Raw genomic sequence first — 22674 nt, 5'->3', positions numbered from 1 at the left:
TTATGACGTTATTAGTTTATTGTAATAAATCTCTGAAATATTATATTATTACAAGTGTGTTTAATTGATATTTATTTTATTTTATTTATTGTGTTGAAAAATTAATACTGAATTATCATACAATATTCATAGTGTAGGAATATATATATATCCTAATTTATTCCATTAAACCTTTCATGTAGGTAAGGATAACGATATTTCTATTTAATTAATAATATATGAGAATTAGTTATGAATTATAATATTAATACACAAAAAATAAAAAATAAACAATATATTTCCAAAGGTACTCAGAAAACCCGCGAAGAAATGTAAACAAAAGTGATATTTGGCGGCACCTCAATCATCACCTTCTGGCCACACCTGTAACTCTCTCATCAACCATTTGATATTATTACTCCTATTTATATGTTTTGTATTGATATGTTAATGAGACAAGAATTAACGGGGGTAAAAAATATCTGGGTGGTGATAATCGTCCAAAATGACTTGATGGTTGATGCTCTTGGGGTATATATTTTTAAAGCCTTTACTAACATTGTAATAGTTTATCTTTGTATTATAATCATTATCTATGGTATATATAACATTATGTAATAGATTGAAAGTTGTTTGTTATCATTACAGTATTTTATGATAGAGGGACTGGTCATTTAAAAATCATAGTATATTCAGTTAATTTATCAATCTGTTGTAATATTGAGAAGGTAATTAATAGCTTTTAGTCAATTACATCAAGTCCTAGAGTGTTAAAGCAAAGTTTGTAATTCTGATTAATTGTTTCCCATGTTACTTAGATATGAAGTCGTGATGAATTGTGGCTAATGTGAGCTATATAGATAACACTAACTGGTTTATTATTAGAGGTGTGTTTTAATGTTCTATCTATTGGTGATAATTATATCTTTTACAGGTGCTTCATTTTTTAGTTAGGACCTCCTCCACCTATATAAATACCCCACAAAGTTAGGTTAGGTAGAATGTGTTTGATTGGATTAAGTTAGGATTTGTAACACTGCTGTATTTTTCCATGGAGATGTTGGATATTTGTAACACTACCAATAGTTGCCAAGAACAGTGATAGAAACACTAACACAAAAAAAATGTATAACAATTACGTAAAATACTATATCAAAGGAGGAGAAAAGGGCCATAGCTTACCTCCCAAAACGAAGCATTTGTACAAGAAACAATTACCACTAGAACATGAGACTATAAAATACACCAAAAAAATTAAATATTTCTTTTTGGGTCGAGGAGTCTGTTCTTTCTATACATTTACCTTCATTATTTCTGTATATTGTGTTGGTGATCATGATAGTGTCTTCTTCAGAGTGATGTACAGTGACCATGGAAGTGGAAACCTCCCTCCCATGGCCCTCCAGTATTCCGCAGTTGAAGGTCAGTAAGCTACCAACCATATGTAAGTTCCTCAACTATTTTTTTTTCTTTCCTTCCACCACACAAAGAAGTTTTTATTATTATTTAATTATTTGGATCATCTGAAGATTAGTCCCCTGTTGTATATTTCACTGGATTAAACACTACCTGGGGGCGGGGATTAGATTAGGTTAATTTGTGTCTTTAAAGGTGAAATAACACTAGGGAGGCTCAGTTGATCATATTATTTAACTTATCACTGAATGCTGGCATGTTGTGTGTCAGTATGTGGGTAGTAGTCATTGTGGGTATGTTTCTTTTTATTTATAGAATGCTGGTGGAAGAGAATATGTAAAACAGAAAAAAATATAAAATGACAGAAAATAATGAAAGCCGTGTTCAAGTCCACAGTCTTCATAAAGGAGCCATCATTCACAAGATGACGGCACCTGGTCGGAAAAATTATACATTATTTTCTTAAGTGTTCTTGTTCTCTCCTTTATTAGCTACCCTCGATGTATGAATTTTACAAACTCAAATGTATCTCTAGTGATCCATCCCTCCTAACCTAAGCTACAAAAAAGTAAAAAAAAATAAAAATATCAAAACTCACATTTAAAGTTTAGAGAGAAGTTTGAGGATTATGTTGGTACAGTATATAATAAACACTCTTTAGATGTCATTATCACTTGTCTTGTTCTAACCTGGAGCGAGCGCCTCATTTGCCAATATCACAAGTTAATAATTTTTTCCTCAAGGACTAAGTAAGTCGGTCTTATTTTATTTTATTTTTTTAACCCGCAGCGTTTGGACGAACTGCTGCGGTGTGGCATATGTTACGAGTTCATGACCACCTCCATGATCACCGCCTGCTCCCATAACTGTAAGTTGCGTCATTCTTGTCAGTGGTCGAGTTGGTTGTTCACGCTTGAGGCTCATACTTGTGCATTTAGGATGTAATAACCTTCCATATATACTGAGAGTTGTGGGTAATGGAGGTGTGAATGAGGAGAGGTGTGTTACTAAAGAATGAATCTCGTGTGCAAAGTGAATAATGATGAGGGTGTCTTCTTCTCCGGCCTTTACAATAACTGTCAGAAAAGTTTATCCTCCTACTACTACTACTACTACTACTACTACTACTACTACTACTACTACTACTACTCCCACACTCAGTGAAGTCTCCCACTAGACTGCTAAAATACATCAACTGCATTGATCACAGGTTTAGGGTCCAAAGCCCAATGATGCTCACTGCTCAGAGATCCTAGTCACATCCTGTATCCCAGGCACAACAGGACCACTCCCAGCTTCCATTTGCACTCATTATCATCGGACCAGCCACCGTAATCAGCATCCTTGGTCGTTAACCTCTCTCTGTATCACCACATTTCCGACTGTCAAGAACACATCCCGAACGTTAGATTTTCGATTTTTGAACATCAATATTGTACCTCCTCCTCACTCTTATTCTTCATAGTAGCCATGTTTGACCCCTTTAGGAAATATTTTTTGAAGTATCAAGACTAATTTGTTGTGTTAAGGTACTAAGGCTTTCTGTCCTATTGGGAATTATTTTCTGGAATTAGACATATTGATCCTTGTTATTGTAGAATTTTTATGTGTTATTGTAGAGTTTTGTTAATGTACAGTATTTGCTTTAAGTATATATAATAAGTCAGTCTCCGGTCCATAGATTGTTCATTATGCATCCGACAATACTTGTCCTACAAGACCCAGTGCCCAGCCTGCTTCCAAGAGACCACAACCCAACACTTACGGAACAATAGACTCGTGGATGAGATCATTGGCCTCTTTACCACATTAAGGTAACTAGATGTAATATTCTTTTTCATAATATTTTTCTTAATCTCTGTATAATAATGTATTTGTTTTATATGTCACTGATAATTTGCTTAGATGAGTTGATAGACCTTCATGATTTTAATATAATTAGTAACATCTGTTGTTTATTAAAGCAGGTTCATTGAATGGATTACCTCAATCATTTAAAATATCTAATGAAATTTTGGATCACCTGAAGATTTTCCCCCGAGTTTATTTCACCTTAAAATTAACCACCTTAACCTAACCTAACCCCAACCCTCTCAGGTAACATAAGGGAGTTTAATCATGAGGTGATGTAAGCTGGTGGGAGGGGAGCAAATCTTCAGGTAATCTTAAACTTTTCACTGTAGGTGCAGTCTAGGGTGATCCGAAAATCAGACTCAGAACTTCATGTGATGCAATACGTGGCCATTTTCTGTGCCCAAAAGAATCACATTTCACTCCTATGATTCATATATTTGATATTTCCTGGTCTGACCTGAGGTTTATGTTTTGTTGTGTAAAAGTCATTCTTGTAGCCTCTTGTGTTTTTCCTTCCTTTCTCTTTACTGTTTATCTTTACGTTCTCTTTATCATCGTCATTCTTCCCTTCTCTATCTTCTTCGTTCTTTCCCTTCACTATCTTCCTCGTTCTTTCCCTTCACTATCTTCCTCTTTCTTCCCTTCACCTATCTTCTTTCTTCCATCACAAGCTCTTTGTTCCTTTTTGCTGTTGAAATTTAGTCATTGATGTCCCAGAGTCCAAGATACTGAACAGTTTCAAGCCCTGGTGATGATGAACACATTATACTGAAGGTTCTCCCACACAGGGATAAGGTAGCTCGTTTAAGTCACACCTCAAAGGGAGGTGTCATAACTAGCTACCTGGAGACTAACGACCCCGCAGAGAAGACCAAGGATGATCAGGCTGCCTCAGGTAGTAACAACATCGCTCAGTCCTGCACCAGTGTCATGTCTCCTAGAGCCAAGGCTGCTACCCAACAGGAAGGCAAACCTGCTTCACCAAAACGACTAGTATTTGGGAAGGCTCACCACCTGCTGTCCCCAAGGTGTGTAAAGCAAGTTCAGCAATACAATTAGTTCAGGAGGTACAGAGGTTTAATGGTAATGAATGTTAGAAAGTCTGTGTTGCTTTTGTTTGTGTTTCACCCTCTACAGTACCATAGGAAGACAGGACTGGACAAAACAAAAGTAAAGGAGACATACTGATGGTGTTCACAGGTGTATATTTATCATCAATACCTAAAAATGTTATGTGTATTTTGTTAAACATGCCAAGTGCTTAATGAAAGTTTTCAGCAGAAGAAAATAATTTCTTTTAATTTCTTAGATCATTGAGTAAAGAAAGTAGAATACCTTAGAGATGTGTAGATGTAAACAAATCTGGTAGTGGTAATCTTTCACTGTTTTGTATGATGCGTAGGGTAAAGAAATTCCACCTGAATCTGTGGGATTATTTTACAGCACAGTACAGTCATAAACGTCACTGTGAATTTGGATCAAACAATTGAGTTTTCGCAAGAAGGGATGACTTTATTTGGAATATAGTTTAAGTGAGAAAAATGGCCGTAAAAGGGCGATAACTATAGTTTTGTGTGTGATTGTTTTATCATACAGGAAAGACAAAGGGATCAACTCTACTCCAAAGAGAAATCTTGAGAAGCCTATGGTATCCAGCCAGAGTAAATCACCACTGAGAAGGAGTGAATCTGAGCTGTGTTCCCCCAGCAGCAGTAGTGTCAAGAGTCAGGCCAAGATCAAGTCACCTTCGAGGAGTTTGTTTTTGTCTCCGGTGCCTGCCTCACTGTCGTCCCTATCTCAGAGTCCTTGTCGTTCACCTTCTGGACATTTTTCTATTTTTTCTCAGAGGTATTTGAATATGTTTTGTATGTGTTCAGAAGAGCATGATTATAGATACATCTTTCATTCGTGTTGTCAGGTGATGTGCTAGTGTCTTCAGTACAGTAAAAAAATACAAAATGTAAATGTTGGAATCGGCATCTGTAGATTTAGAAGTGTCAGATTAATATAATTTTGTATTTTCAGTACAAGTGTGAACGGTGAGAGCAGTGGCCAAGATGGAGTACGTGTGGATTGTCCTGTGTGTCATGTTCAAGTGCCACAACGAAATATCAACCAACACCTTGATGCCTGTCTTCAACGTATGGACGAAGAAGAGGACTTAAAAATGTTAGTTGGATTCATACAGTATTAGGTATCCCTGTTTCAGCATTATTTCACTTTAGCTATAAAAAATTTTTACGTCCTTTCTCACTTAACATTACGCCAAAATTCGGTTTCGCCTGACTCTGTGAAAATAGGTTTGTCAAAAACAAATTGGCTCTCGTTAGTTTGGGTTAGAATTTGAAGGGCACATATTGGTTGAAGTCTCTGGCTTTATACTCCATACCTCTGAGGGTTAAGTATGATTCTACAGTCAGTCATGTAGAGTCACAGACACCTCTTAACTCGTTGTATGGGTAGAGCTTGCGTGCCTAACTGTAAGACATGGTGTGAATATTAGCTTCAGTTAGTGTTGACTGGTTGGGACTGATAGTACAGTGCTGTAATGTGTGTGTCAGGATTGTTACTAAAGCTCTTGATTACTTATAGTACTGTACTGTATTACCTTTAGTGATTAATATATTGTTTGGTTTAAAACAGGTTATCGGGGTTAATAGAATGGAATGTACTCCATCTCAGTTCTATAAACTCACTGTAACCATATATTTTAATTTATTCCTTGTAATGTATTCATTGACATTTGAATAAATTTTAAAACTGAGAATACGTCTGTTTAAATAATCTTGTGGTTTTGTGTTGCGCAGCATTGAGCAGCCTCCTAGACGGAAGCCTTTGACCAAGTTGGTGTACTCCCTGCTGTCAGAGAAACAGATGCGGCAGAAGGTGAAAGATCTCGGCTTATCATTTTGCGGCGACAAACAAGCCCTCGTCAACAGGCACCGCAGGTATGTGTTGGCAACAGTCTACAACTCATCTAATGGGTCTAACATTTGTTAATCTTACTTCATTGTTTTCAACTGCTAAGAGACTTGAAGAATACAGTTATGTAAAGGGTAAGCAGTTTGAAATAGTTTTATTTTTTGACTGTACAAAGAGAATATGTTGTGCACTGACTGGAAAATTTATGTCTCTGAAGGCATCAATCTTATAACCCCTTTGCTATGGGATGCCACTTTCAATAAATAATGTTATTTGGCTAATGGCAGACGATATTATTCAGCTCAGAGGGGACCTTGTACACTAAGGATTAAACATGTTACGCTGTGTATACTAAATTTATATAATAATTTTTGGTTAGAATGCTCATTAGTTGTGCTCTCAGAGGGGATTGTATTTAAATCAGTCATTGACCTTCTATAGAGTAACCTCTATAGTGGTCAGAACATTGAATAAGTCACAAAACACATGAACCTGTTGGATGTATCTCTGTCTTCAGGTACGTAACGCTGTACAATGCTGAGTGTGATGAAGCAGAGCCACGTCCTGTACAGGAACTTGTGAAACAACTGGACCGTGAGGAGAAAGAAAAGTCTCGAGTGACCACCTCCCAGAGTGTGAGTTACAAAATCTCATGCAGTACTGTATATTAATTTATTTTTGTCAAGCTGCAGTCAATGTTATGTCGTGAATATCAAGTAAACATTTATGGCAAAGTCAAACACACAGAGATACAGTAACTAACTTCATAAATAATGTAGTTGTTTCTTCTTTTGCAGATATTTACCTACAACAGAAAAACTGCTCCAGAAATTATTGAAAAGGAACAAAAAAATTACAGTAAGTTTGAATGTTTTGATGAAATATAAACAATGAAACACAACCTTGAGTTTATGTTCATGCAGTTATGTTTCCATATAACTCTTAAATGTGCTACATATTGTACTACAGGTATAAGGTTTTGAAAATGTAGGCTGACTGGACATGACTCACCATAAGTGTCAACAAAGAGTAAAATAAAACTTTTCCTACATAATACAAAGTGTGGGGGTTATATGTTGCTATTTGACTATTGATACTCTGAAATGTCTTATTATTCTTATTTATACAATGATGTTAGTTGCAATGTTATTAGAAAAAGGATTTGTGTTTATTTGTTATATATATATATATATATATATATATATATATATATATATATATATATATATATATATATATATATATATATATATATATATATATATATATATATATATATATATATATATAGTTGTACACAACAACACCCACATCTCAGGCTGTACAGTAAGTAACATTTTCAGTGTTGTCTTTTCAGTTAAGAAAAATAATGACCACTTTGTTCAGCTGATTTCCGATGTTAAAAGAAGACAAAAAGAAGCAAAGAAGAAAAGAGACTTAAAGAAGAATGCAGAAGAAAAAAATAAGGGAGACCAGAAGCAGGTAGGTGTAAGTGAGGCACCCATCACCCATTTGACTCGTGGTGAAGACACACACTCACCAGAATTACTGAATTTGGAAGATTTGAGGAGTAGTAATGATGATAATGGCTTCACTGAAACTACAGAATGGAAAGTGAAGGATGATAAAACTAAAAAAATTGTTCCCAGCCAAATACATGCTCTGAGTACCAGAAAGAGGAACACTTTTATGTTTAGTAATAACACAACTAAGAGAGAGAACAACAATAAAAAGAATGACAATTTAGGCATCCTCAACTCGGCAACAACAAGCAGAATGGACACCGATGAGCTGCAACAAAGGGATATAATACAAGCAAAGGATGATGTTGCAACCATACACCACACCACCGAAGACAACGTCGCAAAACCTCCGCAAGAACAGGAATCAAATGAACGCACAGGCAAAGATTTAACACCCACTGAAAGTCAAGTCAAGGACAGTGGCATGGCTCCTAGCCCAGACATCTTCGCAGCCAGTCCCACAAGTAGTAGCGTGAGTATGAGTCTCCTGCAGGATTGTGATGTTCTGGATCTACTTTCGCCTGCTGCTAGTCCAGGTTAGTGAGAGTCATATGGTCAGTACAGGTATGGGCTCATGTGAAGATTAGACCCTCCTAGCTTATTTCACCTGATGACTAAACACCCTAACATAACATTATCATAACCTAGTCTACCCTAAGGTAATCAAACCTACAGTAACATAACCAATTCTAGTAGAACCTGACTTAATCCTTCCCTCCTCCAGGTAGCATTAAGGTGGTTAATCATCAGGTGAAATAAGCAGGGGAGCTAAAGTTCTTGTAAGTCCATTTATTTACAGTGTGTGGATGTGCAGGTACTTTTACCGGCTTGGAAATTAAACCAGATCAGAACACGTATAACGAGCATTGTTAGGGAATATCTTTCATCTTGTTACATACTATAGATTTACCTGGTGTGTCTGGGTCACCTGTGTCCACCATCATGTATGTCTGAAATAAATAGAAATACCTGTAAAGCCTACATAATAAATTAAGCTGTGGTTTCTAATCTTTTAAGTGATCCAGGTACAGCATCACCTTACAAAACTATAGTAATTAAAAGCAGTCAGTTGTTAGATCCCCCGAATTTATATATATATATATTTTTCAGAAGTACTGTTTGTGACTTGTGTAAATAAAGAACATGGTGACAGTGAGAAATACACCCTGAACCACGTATAGTAAATGATGGTTATTGTTTGAATAATTTTTATACTAGAAAAAGAGAGAATCATTATAGCTTGCCGACATATTTCTTGTTGGAGGAGAGGAAGAAATCTATATGAACTGATCTTGTAATTCACCGATTTAGTGTTCTTCTGTACATAATTAAACTTTAACTGGCTTGAAAGAATGAAAAATTGCATGATGATAAGACTATGGGGGTAAATTTAAGGATGGTTCATCTGTATTGTAGTAGTGGTGAAAAATTACCAGATTCAATATACAGTTCTGTATTAGCCTTACAATACAGTACAGTACTTGAAGAAGAAATACACTTGTTTTAGGTCATGTTGGTCAGGAGGATGATGGCGAAGACCTGATACCAGCCCACCAGTCGGAGACTTGTCCCAATGATGTTGTGGAAGAAAATGAGGTATTTGAAAGAACCTTGAGCCCAGAGATTGGAAGACGATGCACCAGAGCCAAAAGCATTGGTCTTGGCTCGCATCAAATTGGCCTAACGAACCACAACATAGAATTGCACAATGAAAACAACAACAACAAAACAGAATCGCAGATCGAAAACTACGCCAAATCAGGGCCACTGGTTGACGATTCTCAAGGGGACCCGGAATACATGCCCTCACAACTGCTGGAGTCCATGGTATGATAATTTTGTCTCTCAGGACCGCTGTTGATGACGTCAGTAGTGAAAAGTGTCCTCCTTGAAAAAAACTATGTTGTCCTGTACTTTGCTGTCAGACTAAATAATTTCTGTCTCGTGATTATTTTATTTGCCATTAGAAATTGTTTGTAGGATACATTAAAATTTACATTAAAGTTGTTGTCACAGTGAACTATTTTTAACACGAGAGATAATTCTAATAGTCGCGATGTAAAGTACTAATTCCAATAGCGACGTAAAATAATTCTATACGTAATTGTGATGTAAAGTAATTTTCTCACAGGATTCAGAGGAGGTCAATTTTCAAATTCCTCGACGTCAGACGAGGCGGACGAGTAAGAAGCGGAAGGAGGGTGAGGAGTCGACACCATCACATAAGAAGGGGAGAAAGAAGAGAAGAGGAAAGTGATTAAGAGTTGTAATGGTATAATAATTATGAGAGAAGGAGACTTAGGTATGGTATTAGTAGATTATAAAGAGCCAATTTAGTTCTTTTGTTCTTTATGATGTGAAGAAATTATTCATGGATGTAAAGTTCATTTTGATGGGAATTAAAAAAAAAAACAAGTGCCTGTAGTGAATTTAGTTTTATATCCATTATATAAATCATCATCACCATCATATTCAACATCATCATCATCATCACCATTGTACTCATCATTGTCATCAGGGTGAAGTCTTCTTTTGTTTACTTTCACTGTATACCACGAGTCTTTCCTCCCCACTGAACACACCCAAGCTTCCTGGCTTCATTTGCTCACTTGGGAATCAGTGTTTTGTTCATGTCATGGTATTAAGAATCCTTAACAGTACAAATTTTTGGATATTCACATATTAAATGTTGCTTTTACTACAGTTGGGATCTTGAATACTTTATTGGTTCTGTGCCTCTCTTGTTTGATGCTCTAGTGCCAGTACAGATGTAAATAATACTTACTCGGTATATATGAATAAAGCTTCCCCATAATTATTCATGTCTTTGGATTACTTGCACCATTAACCCAACTAAACTTGACCCAAATTAACCCCTTTGCTGCCAAATATACATCTGTATGCACACAAATTAATTTCCCTGTCTGCATATTATGCATATTTACAAAAACCACCAAAGAATAATTTAAACAGCCCATGTTGTTCCACAACTCCTCCCAGGGCACTGTACTGTATGTCTGTGGGGAGGAGCTGCCATCTGTCCACTGTTTGAGTTAAATGTCCTGTGTAAACAATGTTTCACTCAGCCAACTAATACCACTCACACACACACACACACACACAGGACCTTTAATGACTGTGTTTTGTCCATACATAGGGGAAGACTTGGATACTAAAATGTCAAAATAAGTCAGACAATGTCTGTTACATATAAATATATACAGGTATTAAACGGGGAAATTTACCACTAATTTAAAATATCCTGATGAAAGATATAAAGTACCGTTTTGTTTATCAGTGTGACAGTGGTTTTTCTTTGCTTCACCTGTGGTACATTTCTCCACTCTCCCATTCCTGCTAGTTCAACATATGAGTGGGAAGTGAAGGTGGGTTGTATTTTATAAATAATAATAATTATATTGATGCTAGACATAACTCCCTATTCACAACCCTGCTTATTCACAATAAGAAAATTGGAGAACAGCGGCGTGTATGAGTTTGAAGTGAACGTATGTGTGGACTTGGCATGTCATCAAGTTTGACTCACTGTCGCTACATCCCCCTAACCCTCCCCCTACCAGACCAAACTATGAGCTGTGTTATTGCTATTTTTCAACTCATAATTTCTGGTTAATATAGATTACACCACACTGCTTGTGAGTCATTTGTTGTCATGTACAGTATGTGGATTTTTTTTTTTTGTGGGGGGGGAGGGAGAGACTGTTTTGTCACTTAGATAGGTAAGGTGTCATTACTGTCTGGCTGCTGTGAAGGGACTGGAGGAGACAATACTGAGTCTTCCTCATTAAGGACATTTTTCCATGGAGATTGATCAGTTAGAGATGACATGAAGTGATATTTTGGAGATTGATCAGTTAGAGATGACATGAAGTGATATTTTGGAGAGTGATCAGTTAGAGATGACATGAAGTGATATTTTGGAGAGTGATCAGTTAGAGATGACATGAAGTGATATTTTAAAATAGTCCTTGAGGTGAACCTTTTTTCTTTTTTTTGTCACGTCAGTCAGCTGTTTAACGCAACATGTGGTAGTTCGCTGTTACGATTGTTAGAAAGTGACGCACATCATTCTGTTTATTTTGTACTGTAGTTTGTTTTGTGTTAGTCAGGTGCTTGTACCGTGTGATCATCATTCTACACAAACACACACACACACACACACACACACACACACACTTGAGCTCTTCTCTCAACTGATTAACAAGATTTTTTCTTTAGTTTATTAAGGTGACAAGTTTACATAATATATTTAGTAGAGTTACAAATTATGTTGTTATTATTTATCTTCACATCAATAAGGAAGATACGACAACCTGTGCCTTACCATGTCTTCTAGTACCTTTTCACAATATACTTGTCATTAAAAAGGTGTTAAGAGAGCATATCAGGGTATGCTTAGCTGGTGGGGACAGAGAGTGAAAATTAAGAATGGATCAGAGATGTGAGATGTGAGGAGGAAGTACTTGAGGTGAGGGTGATGGTCATTTAAGAAGTGGCAGAAGACTGTACTGAATGTGGATGACAGGATAGTAATGTATGGAGATGAATAGCTGGCGGGTGAATGGATGAAGTTGAGTGGTTGAAGAGTCAGTGTTTGCCATTACTGCCAGCCAGCCAGCAGCATAACAGGAAAGAGTAAGTCCAGTAATTTGTGGAAATGTCACATGTATGTTATATAGCCAAGTGCCTGATGCTGTTAACAGCAAGGGATCTTATTTTCTGTGAAGGTTTTACAGGGTTTTTTTTTGGGGGGGGGGGGATAAATTAAAGAAGAAATGTTCATTAATTTAACTAAATTTAAGAAATATAGAATTTTAATGCTCAAAAGTACTTTCTATTTTATATTTACAATAAAAAAATAGACTTTAAACAATGCTTTAAAAAAAATATTAAAATAGGTAAAATTATTTATCTCTTCTGTATACTGATATAGTAGTAGTCTGCATAAGTTGGTAACATTTATACAAAATGTTCAAACAAAGTCAAGTGCAAACAGAGAATAACTAAGTTTGTACTTTATATTGTTGATTCTAAGGAAAATACTGTACTGTATATTACACCAGTGGCCGTCTCTTGGTAGCTGAGTGTTCACGGTGTAGAGGAGTTGCCTAACGTGATAACTCTGTGGGTAATGTAGTACTCCTAAGGTTTCTCACTCTTCAACACCATGTACTGTGCTGTGGTGTCTTGATAAAGGGTCTCATCTTTTGTTTCTTAATAACAGGTGATTAGTGTCCCTTGTCAGGCTCCTCCATCTGTCTATTTGTCTGTCTGTCTCCATGAAGCCCGTCAGTTCTTCATGTGTCTGTCTGTCTGTCTGTCTGTGAATTTGTTTTCCTCAATATGTGGTTGTGTGTGTTGGTCAGAGCTCATACACCAACACTCACATCTTAAGAAGGATCCACATCTTTTGTAGTTTTGAAAAATAAACTAAAAAATTGCAAACTTACAGCTCTCGTTTAGTATTTTTTTTTTTTTTAATAATTTAGTGGAATAGACAGTTATTAATAGCTTTTTCAATCATTTTCTGTCTTTCTTGCCAGTCTGTGTCTTGCTATGGTAAAGTGTAGCCAGAACCAAGAGTATCTTAGACTCATTATCATTAGGAGAGAGTGTGTTTGTGTCGGTTCTGTCCGTGTGGTGGGGGGATTCACATCTAATGGACTCTCGATACAATGGACTTTCCTCTTCCTATAGTCCATTAGATAGAGGTTTTACTGTACCATTATTTAGATTATATTGTAATAAAATTTTAAAAGCAAAGTTAGGTATAAAGTTTTGTAAATACAGGAACAGCAGTACACCTGTAATGTGTACTTGACTCCCAGTTGTGTACCTATATACAGTAAGTGTTTTATTAGCAGGAATGGGTGCTCTTGACTGGTTACCCTGTATTGAGTAAGGCCCTGGTAAAGTGAAAAAAAAGTCTATGCAATAATAAGCAATTGATTCTTTTTGTAATCATTTGGTATTTTTCAGCTTTACAAAAGATGTACATCATGCCCAGGTGTTGTAGAAAATACTGTAAATTGAATAGTTGTAAAGTAATCCTTATTCCTCAGACCTATCAGTGACAATGACATGTTTATAAACTAAGGGATGGACAACACCTTTCTATACATATCCTCCTTGAGTTGAGGGACCTGGTGGGAGACAAGTTATAGTCAACAGAATTTGTATATACTGTACTGTATACCGGTACATTAAGTTGTTATAAATGCAGGATGCAAAACTTAGAGCCTCGAGACTTATAGTGGTGACTTTACAGAATTCTAAATTCAGAAATTCCAAAGATGGTTGTCATTAAAAGTATTAGATCACCTGAAGATTAGACCCCCAGGCTTATATTAACCTTGATGATCAAACACCCTAATTTAACTGATTGTAACTTGACCTACCCCAGGTAGCACTAGTGTGTTTAATCATCAAGTGAAATAAGCTGGGGCATCAAATCTTCAGGTGATCAAAATATAATATAATATATATATGTTTTAGTGGTATAATGAATTATAAAGAAATCTCTTAAAAATGTTTATAACTCAGATATATAAAACACTTTCCTCTTCTTAAAAAAACTTAAGTAAATTTAATATGCTGAGGTAAGATTTGTACTGTAGGCAGGAGAGATAAGGTAGTGACGTATTGGGTCTATTTTATGTTGAATACAATATTATATTTTATGCTTTTTTCTCACATGAAGTTTTAGTTTTGTCAGATATAACCAGTGAAGAATAAAATACAGTTAATATTGTAACTTAATACTGTAATAATAAGAGCTAAAGTAAAATTCATAGATCCATTGTAACTAAAGATGTTGGTAAGTCAGATGGGTTCCAGTCCTAATAAACCCCAACCTAATCTAACCATTACCTTTACACTGATAGAATTAAGTTTCCATAGAATTAGAAACCATTTAAAATCTGGAGCCAATTAGGATTATGGCCCAATTGAAATGGTTAGGTTAAGTTGTGGAATAATAGGAACCAGGGCCATCTCCGAGCAGTCACTAGTAAATTATATATGAGATGTACCTGGGGATGGCTCTGCTTCTACTGTAGTATGGACGCTGATATATCTGACCCATATATATAATAAACCTCAAATAATATAAATACAACACTGGTTTTATTATACTCAAAAGAACCCATAAAGTATAATAATTTGTTCTCTCTACTTTATATTTGAGGTTAGTTAAGTTTTCAAATGGATCAGATGATTTGAGGATACCTTACATAATATTTCATTGGTTAATATAATAATTTGTTTTGTGTTTATATTATGTTATTACCTGGAAATATATCTAGACCAATTAATCATAGATCTTTTATTAGCCTGAAAAATGAATGTGAAAAATGTGGGCCAGTGCCTACAGTGTGGGTCAGTGGGCCAGTGCCTACAGTGTGGGTCAGTGGGCCAGTGCCTACAGTGTGGGTCAGTGGGCCAGTGCCTACAGTGTGGGTCAGTGGGCCAGTGCCTACAGTGTGGGTCAGTGGGCCAGTGCCTACAGTGTGGGTCAGTGGGCCAGTGCCTACAGTGTGGGTCAGTGGGCCAGTGCCTACAGTGTGGGTCAGTGGGCCAGTGCCTACAGTGTGGGTCAGTGGGCCAGTGCCTACAGTGTGGGTCAGTGGGCCAGTGCCTACAGTGTGGGTCAGTGGGCCAGTGCCTACAGTGTGGGTCAGTGGGCCAGTGCCTACAGTGTGGGTCAGTGGGCCAGTGCCTACAGTGTGGGTCAGTGGGCCAGTGCCTACAGTGTGGGTCAGTGGGCCAGTGCCCACAGTGTGGGTCAGTGGGCCAGTGCCCACAGTGTGGGTCAGTGGGCCAGTGCCCAGTGTGGGTCAGTGTGGGTCAGTGGGCCAGTGCCCACAGTGTGGGTCAGTGGGCCAGTGCCCACAGTGTGGGTCAGTGGGCCAGTGCCCACAGTGTGGAGTCAGTGGGTCAGGTCAGTGGGCCAGTGCCCACAGTGTGGGCCAGTGCCCACAGTGTGGGTCAGTGGGCCAGTGCCCACAGTGTGGGTCAGTGGGCCAGTGCCCACAGTGTGGGTCAGTGGGCCAGTGCCCACAGTGTGGGTCAGTGGGTCAGTGCCTACAGTATGTGTCAGTGGGCCAGTTTCTACAGTGTGGGTCAGTGGGCCAGTGCTTACAGTGTGGGTCAGTGGGCCAGTGCCTACAGTGTGGTTCAGTGCCTACAGTATGGGTCAGTGGGCCAGTTTCTACAGTGTGGGTCAGTGGGCCAGTGCCTACAGTGTGGGTCAGTGGGCCAGTGCCTACAGTGTGGTTCAGTGCCTACAGTATGGGTCAGTGGGCCAGTTTCTACAGTGTGATCACAATATAATAGAATACCCACATATGTTTCACAGTTTCTCTTATGACATCATAGAGAATGGATCATGGGGAAACTTATGTAATTATTCGATATGTCAATAATACAGTTTGTGTTTAAAGTAAAGTTAAAATCTGTACTCGACTATTTCTGAGCTTTAACTAACAGAAACAAAGTTACGTTTGAGCGAAAGAGCTTTAATAGATTAGTTCAGACGATAATAAAGTTATATAAAAAAATAGTTTAATAAATTATCTTAACTGACAATTTTTTAAGATAAAGTTCACACGGAGATATTTAAATGGGTTTTATAGTGTAAACGACGTAGTAATTTAAATGGCCGTCTTCTAATGAAAATGAGTTTAATGGGTGTAGGGTGAGCTATAATGGCGGTGTTTACGAGATGAAGTTTAAATGAACGAGTATAAATAAATCTAGAATGTTGTCTTCCCTCGAGGGCACCAATACATGCTGTGTGAGGAATGAGTCTTGAATAAGGTCAGTGAATTCTTCTCCCTCAAGTTATGCGGTAAGATTCACCCAGTTTATCGTCCCGTGATTAAAATTTCCCACGGTGAAAGTTTGTGCTCTGGATGTTGCTTGGATAACTCTCTCTCCCTCAATAATTTAAACTTGGAGTTGGAGACAATAAAAAAGATGACTGGAGCCCCTCTCTCTGACCCCCCCATAGCCCTCGCCGCGTCCGCTCAAACCTCCTTTGAATAACTTTTTTTATTGCATTCATTTCAACTTTTTAATTAGTTTCTGAGTTCAAGTTATATAATGACCTAACTTACTGTACTTATTGTACTTTTCCTTGTAATTGTAATAATTCGTTCGTACGGGGTGTAATTAATTGAATGATAATGATATGTGACGTATATAATGTACACAGATGCCACTGTCATGAAAGAAAAGGAAAAGTAATCAGAGACGTGACCGATCGCCCAAGCGGCTAACGAGCCGATCAGTGGTGAAGAGGATAAAAGTAAAGTAAAGTAAAAGTACATTTTAACGAACACTATTAATAAATCCGTCACAGTTGGCTTTATGCTCACGAACGGAATGAAACGTAAACATAACTACACAGATCTTCCTGTCAGGTATCCAAAACAATACTAACAAAGTATTATAACGTCTTAGTACAATATTATAAGACTCTTACAAAATGAAATCAAACTACCGTAACCTCTCTACCAAATCTTTTAAACCAAACAAAATAAACCACATTGGTCATACATCTACGGCGACAAACACCCTCATCCGCCTCACATAAACATCTCATGTATAAACGAATTAAAGCTCCAGTAATTTTAATCCTGGTTTTATGACTGAACTTTGGGGAACTTTGTGTGAGACGGCAGCGAGCTCCTTGCGTCACCCTCCCGTCCCTCACCACCCCCTCCGTCCCCCACACACCCTCCCGTCCCTCACCCCACAGCGTCCCCCACACACCCTCCCGTCCCCTCACCCCAGCGCCCCACACCCTCCCGTCCCTCACCCCACAGCGTCCCCCACACACCCTCCTCTAGCGTTGTCTCCCGTTCCTTACCCCTCAACTCCACCTCCCTCTTTCTCCTTCCTATAAGCATTGAATCGTAACAGTTTATTTAGCCAGAAAAACACAGATACAGAGTGGATAATAATAACACTATTAACATTTAGCATCATCTGGAATAGTACAATAGCATGGTAGTAATAAGAACATCTCATAGTGTTACCACGGTTATCACTTCAATATTTATTTATTTTATTTTATTTTTTGTATTATTATTTTACACATACATATACGTATACGCGCGCACACACACACACACACACACACACACACACACACACATATATATATATATATATATATATATATATATATATATATATATATATATATATATATATATATATATATATATATATAAATTATAGTGGAATTTAAAAACATAAGTATAATGGGGGAGCAGTACAACCTGGGTTGTACAGTAATAAGGTTGAACAAGAGGACAGAGCTGTCAGGATTATGTCTAGTTGGCAATTATGTTTATTGCAATGGTAATTACTTATTTATTTACATGATAATTTCCGATAAAACGGTTTTGATGGTACAATAAAAGCAATTACTGTAAAAATAGTAAGTGTTACAAGAAATATTAATACTTCGACAATAGATATTTTTCCCCCACAACCCTCCTCCCCCTTACCACCTCTTCTCCCTCCACCACCCTCACCTCCACCACCCTCACCTCCACCACCCTCACCTGCACCACCCCTCACCTCCACCACCCTCACCTCCACCACCTCCTCCCCCCCACTTACCTCCACCACCCTCACCTCCACCACCCTCACCTCCACCACCCCTCACCTCCACCACCCTCACCTCCACCACCCCTCCCACCCTCCCACCTCCTCCACCCTCACCTCCACCACCTCCTCCCCACCACCTCTTCTCCTCCACCACCCTCACCTCCACCCCCCCACCCCTCCCACCTCCACCACCCTCCTACCACCTCACCTCCACACCCCCTCCCACCTCCACCACCCTCACCTCCACCACCCTCACCTCCACCACCCTCACCTCCACCACCCTCACCTCCACCACCCTCACCTCCACCACCCTCACCTCCACCACCTCCTCCTCAGCCACCACACTTTCCCAGACGCACAACTTCCTGTTAATTATTGAATTTAAACGAGTCACATATTTCAGTATATTTTCCTAGAGGAGAACATCGTCTTTAAGAGGCACCCAAGGTCTATCTATCTATCTATCTTTATACCATCATTCATATATCAAGTTGTATATATTTTTTCTCTCTCTCAACTATATGCCTGTAGACGCTCAATCCATAACCTAACCTAACCTAACCTACACCAACCTAACCTAACCTACACCAGTGTAAATATTAAACCAAAATTATACCTCAAGTTCTTTAATGACATCAATCTCGAAGCTCAACCCTGAAATAATAATATAAATAATTCTCTAATATCCTACCCATTAGAAAGTGGTTCACATGACCTCATAACCACGCCAAGATTGTTTAGTATTGGTTACAGACTGCCCCGGAGGGGGCTAGTTTATTGGGCACCCCCTTACATCCTGTGCAAGGTGAAGCGCAGAAGCGCTTACAGCGCCCAACAGGGAAGCATGCGGAGTTCATGCTGCCTTTATGACTCATGCATTAAGGGCCTGAAGGGTCATGGGTTTTGTCAGCAAGTTACATAAAGTGACAGAATGATGAGTGTGTGTGGGGGGACGAGAAGAGATTAGCTTGTTTGAGGTCACACACACACACACACACACACACACACGCGCGCGCGCGCGTGACTTCTTTCTTGGTAGAATATTATCATTTAATACAAGTTGCATGAGACCCCAGCGGAACCCAGCAGACCCTAGTAGCTCCCAGCAGACCTTAGTATACCCTAGCCAATACCAGCAGACCCAAAGCACGTGTTATACAGCAGGAGGATATAGGAAGACCATGGGAAGAGAAGAAGGAAGAAGAAGGAAGAGGAGGAAGAAGAGGAAGCTGGGTCCATAAGGTCGATGGGACAGAAGCCCTGTCAGCAGAACGTGAGTAAACTGCCCAGCTCACATGATAACAGTTTAACTTTACAAACTCCTGTCGACTTCATAGCTATTTTTGACGAGGCCAAATCTCCTTCTTTGGGCCCACAGCGTTGCCAATCCTCTTACATATCACCTTCCATCCTCTTGTGTTACACATTAACTCCCTCCCCATTATTAGTCTCTCATTCTTTTATTATACAAATTATCATCTGCACTATGTATATTGGGTGTATACCTGTATGGTCTAATTATATACCTGCATTGTCTATATACCTGGTGAATTTACGGTATAGATCTTATGTTATTTATATATTCGTAAAATAAGTCTTTTTTTTGCATATGAAGGTTTACTTGGGTGTGGTGGTAATTCTGTTGGCATCACTGCTGTTTTTTGGCGGGATATCTTGGCGGGAGATTTGGGCGGGAACGAACCCAGACGAAATCGCAGGGTAAGTTTTGTGTGTTGGTCATGATGTTAGGACAAGCACGATTACCTTTCAGGAAGTGAGGTGGCTTCTTGTGTGTGTGTGTGTGGACAGACAGACAGGCAGACAGACAGACAGACAGATAGACAGACAGACAGATAGATAATGACAAAACAATACTCACACACACACACAGTTATCCTGTCTGAGTTTTCTTGGCGTCAACTTTAATTCGAGTCACGTGGTGAATAAAACCCCGCATCGGGAGTCAAGCACCGAGTCACGTACAGCCGAGCCTTCAGTGGTGTTGTGGGTCAGTGTTGTTAACAATCTCGACGACCTCTCATGAAACAAGCGTCTGGGGAGGTTATATTTCTTCACAGGGGCCCAGAGCAGCTGTTATCTCTCTCTCTCTCTCTCTCTCTCTCTCTCTCTCTCTCTCTCTCATCGTAAACTGCGGCTTGTTGACTGACCAACAAAGGAGTGAGAGAAGGACTTATATTTTACCTTTAATTCCACATCAGAGCTTAATGAAACAGACAGAATGATTTTTTTTTTTTAAACGATTTGAATTATTTTAGACCATATAATTTATCTCTCAAGGAAGTAAATAAATCCAACTGCATGACTGAATATTAATGAGTTCCCGTCTCTCCACACAGCCAGGGTAAGATGCTCTCTCAAGTCTCTCCTCAAAAGACTGGTGCTTCAGCTTGTCCTTGACTGAGGGTGAGGTCTGGTTAGCTCTCGAGGTCTGGCTGACTCTCGAGGTCTGGCTGGCTCTCGAGGCCTTGGGTGAGAGCTAAATAAATAATATAACCCCTTCTTTACCCGCTACTAGTTATATAATTAATGTTAACGTGTTTTATAGTTAGTAATTCTAGGGTGTTGTTATATAATATGAGTAATAGGAAACTGTTTGTCTTAATTACAAACAGAAATCCTTTAGGCCACAACCTATATCATCTGATGACGAAAAAGAAAACAAAATGCACTTGAATTACTACACACATAAATTTACTATGTAGAAAATCTTTAAAAACGAAAATCGACCAAAATTTGCACAAAAAGAAATCAAAATTCCTGAAAACTACGATATTTTTTTGCAGTATTAAGCCAATTTTATCAATGATTTCTTCAATATTAACTTTATTCTATATACTGTACTCATTTATTTAAAGTAGTAAGGTCAGGTCATCCACGAAGGTCAGGTCATCCACGACACGGATTCTGCCTCAGCTTATCTGTCTTCGTCCTATTGTTAACATACACAGATCATCACGCCCGTCTAACGATATTAACCTCTTGTGTAAGGGATCCCCTCTAAGCTGAATAAAACCATCTGGCAGTTGCTGAGTGGCATCCCCGTAGTGAAGGTGTTGGTGGAGTTGGTCTAATATGAACATAGTTATTGGTAAATCGTCATCGTGTTTTGCTCACCTGCGTCTTGATGTGAGGTGTTGTGTGTGTGGGTGAGGTGCATAGGGAGGACCTGTCAACGTTAGCATCTCCTCCTCTTCCTCCCTGCTTCGCCCTCACACACTGGTACATAACTCTTGGGGGCCTGATAACACCCTCTGTGACCTCTACTAATCCACTTCGCGCCAACAGGATGCGTATGGACCCTGGGATGCACACTCAACAAAGCCGCAGTGTACGATAAAAATCCTTCATCAATATGAGCCAGAGTGACCACACCTGCCTCACCGCTCTCATTCTCAAGTTTACTGAAGCTTAGAGGCGTCTCACTCACTCACTCACTCACAATAAACTGAAGCATCACTCGTACTTGTTTGTGATGACCAATAGCAAGACCAGCAAGAAGGTTAAGGGTAATACGGCAGAGAGAGAGAGAGAGAGAGAGAAGGATAGAAAGGATACGGTAAAAGAGATAGTGACAGAGAAAGATAGAGAAAAAAAGAAGAAAATTAACGTGAAATATGTGTGTGTGTGTGTGTGTGTCGGTGGACCACACACACACACACACACACACACACACACACACACACACACACACACACACACACACACACACAGGAGAAACAAAGGCATTATACTGCAGCTATAAATCATGACTCATCCAGAATTTGTGCCAATCTAACATCACTAATGCACTTCTAAAACTTTACCTAATACAATTTAACCATATTTACTAGACCTACTGATAAAATATACAAATAGGTTAAAAAAAATATGTTAATAAATATGAAAGAGAAATAAAGGTAATTCATTTCCTCTGAGTCACGTTTGTTGGTGTAACTTTTGTGGGAAATTTCCGGTAAAAACATCTTCATAGTCATCCCTTTAAAACTATCAAAAGAGACCTAAATTGTGGTTCCCTGTAATATGACCCTAATAAAGACCGCGAGTGCTTCTTTATAGAGGAAATTCTGTAAAGGGCGCCACAATAACAAGGCATTCCACGGACAATTATATTAAATAATGAATGCGGTCAACCTGGCATCGGTGGGAAAACGTGTCGTCTAATTCCAGTAATGGAGTCTACGCTCTTGTGGGACGCGTTTTCTTTGTTTCATTTTTTTCGTAAACATTTGACCCGTTTTCTTTGTTTTGCGTCCGTCGAAGTTAAGCCCGTTTATTTTTTCTCCTTGATGTTTATAACGAACAAATATTCACTCTAATG

General features: G+C 38.6%; 1 protein-coding gene across 1 annotated transcript; it reads left to right on the top strand.

Annotated features, from left to right (window-relative positions):
* The first annotated feature begins 294 nt into the window (after positions 1-294).
* On the top strand, positions 295-15029 carry LOC121860982 (E3 ubiquitin-protein ligase RAD18-like). Its single transcript, XM_042358407.1, has 13 exons — positions 295-365; positions 1334-1401; positions 2185-2263; positions 3077-3209; positions 4038-4277; positions 4846-5097; positions 5275-5418; positions 6057-6197; positions 6689-6806; positions 6969-7029; positions 7529-8230; positions 9202-9521; positions 9826-15029. Exons 2-13 carry the CDS (start codon positions 1351-1353, stop codon positions 9949-9951), a joined length of 2367 nt encoding a protein of 788 aa, XP_042214341.1. The 5' UTR covers positions 295-365; positions 1334-1350; the 3' UTR covers positions 9952-15029.
* Positions 15030-22674: the final 7645 nt, after the last annotated feature.

This window comes from Homarus americanus, unplaced genomic scaffold, assembly GCF_018991925.1.
Source record: "Homarus americanus isolate GMGI-L3 unplaced genomic scaffold, GMGI_Hamer_2.0 scaffold52806, whole genome shotgun sequence".
NCBI lineage: Eukaryota > Metazoa > Arthropoda > Malacostraca > Decapoda > Nephropidae > Homarus > Homarus americanus.
This window is presented reverse-complemented; position numbering and strand designations above follow the sequence as displayed.

What these genes read in the sequence shown, in the direction of transcription:
- LOC121860982 (XM_042358407.1), top strand. Translation starts at nt 1,351, where the DNA reads ATGGAAGTGGAAACCTCCCTCCCATGGCCCTCCAGTATTCCGCAGTTG. An exon ending in TTTTCTATTTTTTCTCAGAG is followed by an intron (nt 5,098 to 5,274) that starts GTATTTGAATAT and finishes TTGTATTTTCAG; the next exon opens with TACAAGTGTGAACGGTGAGA. An exon ending in CTCGTCAACAGGCACCGCAG is followed by an intron (nt 6,198 to 6,688) that starts GTATGTGTTGGC and finishes CTCTGTCTTCAG; the next exon opens with GTACGTAACGCTGTACAATG.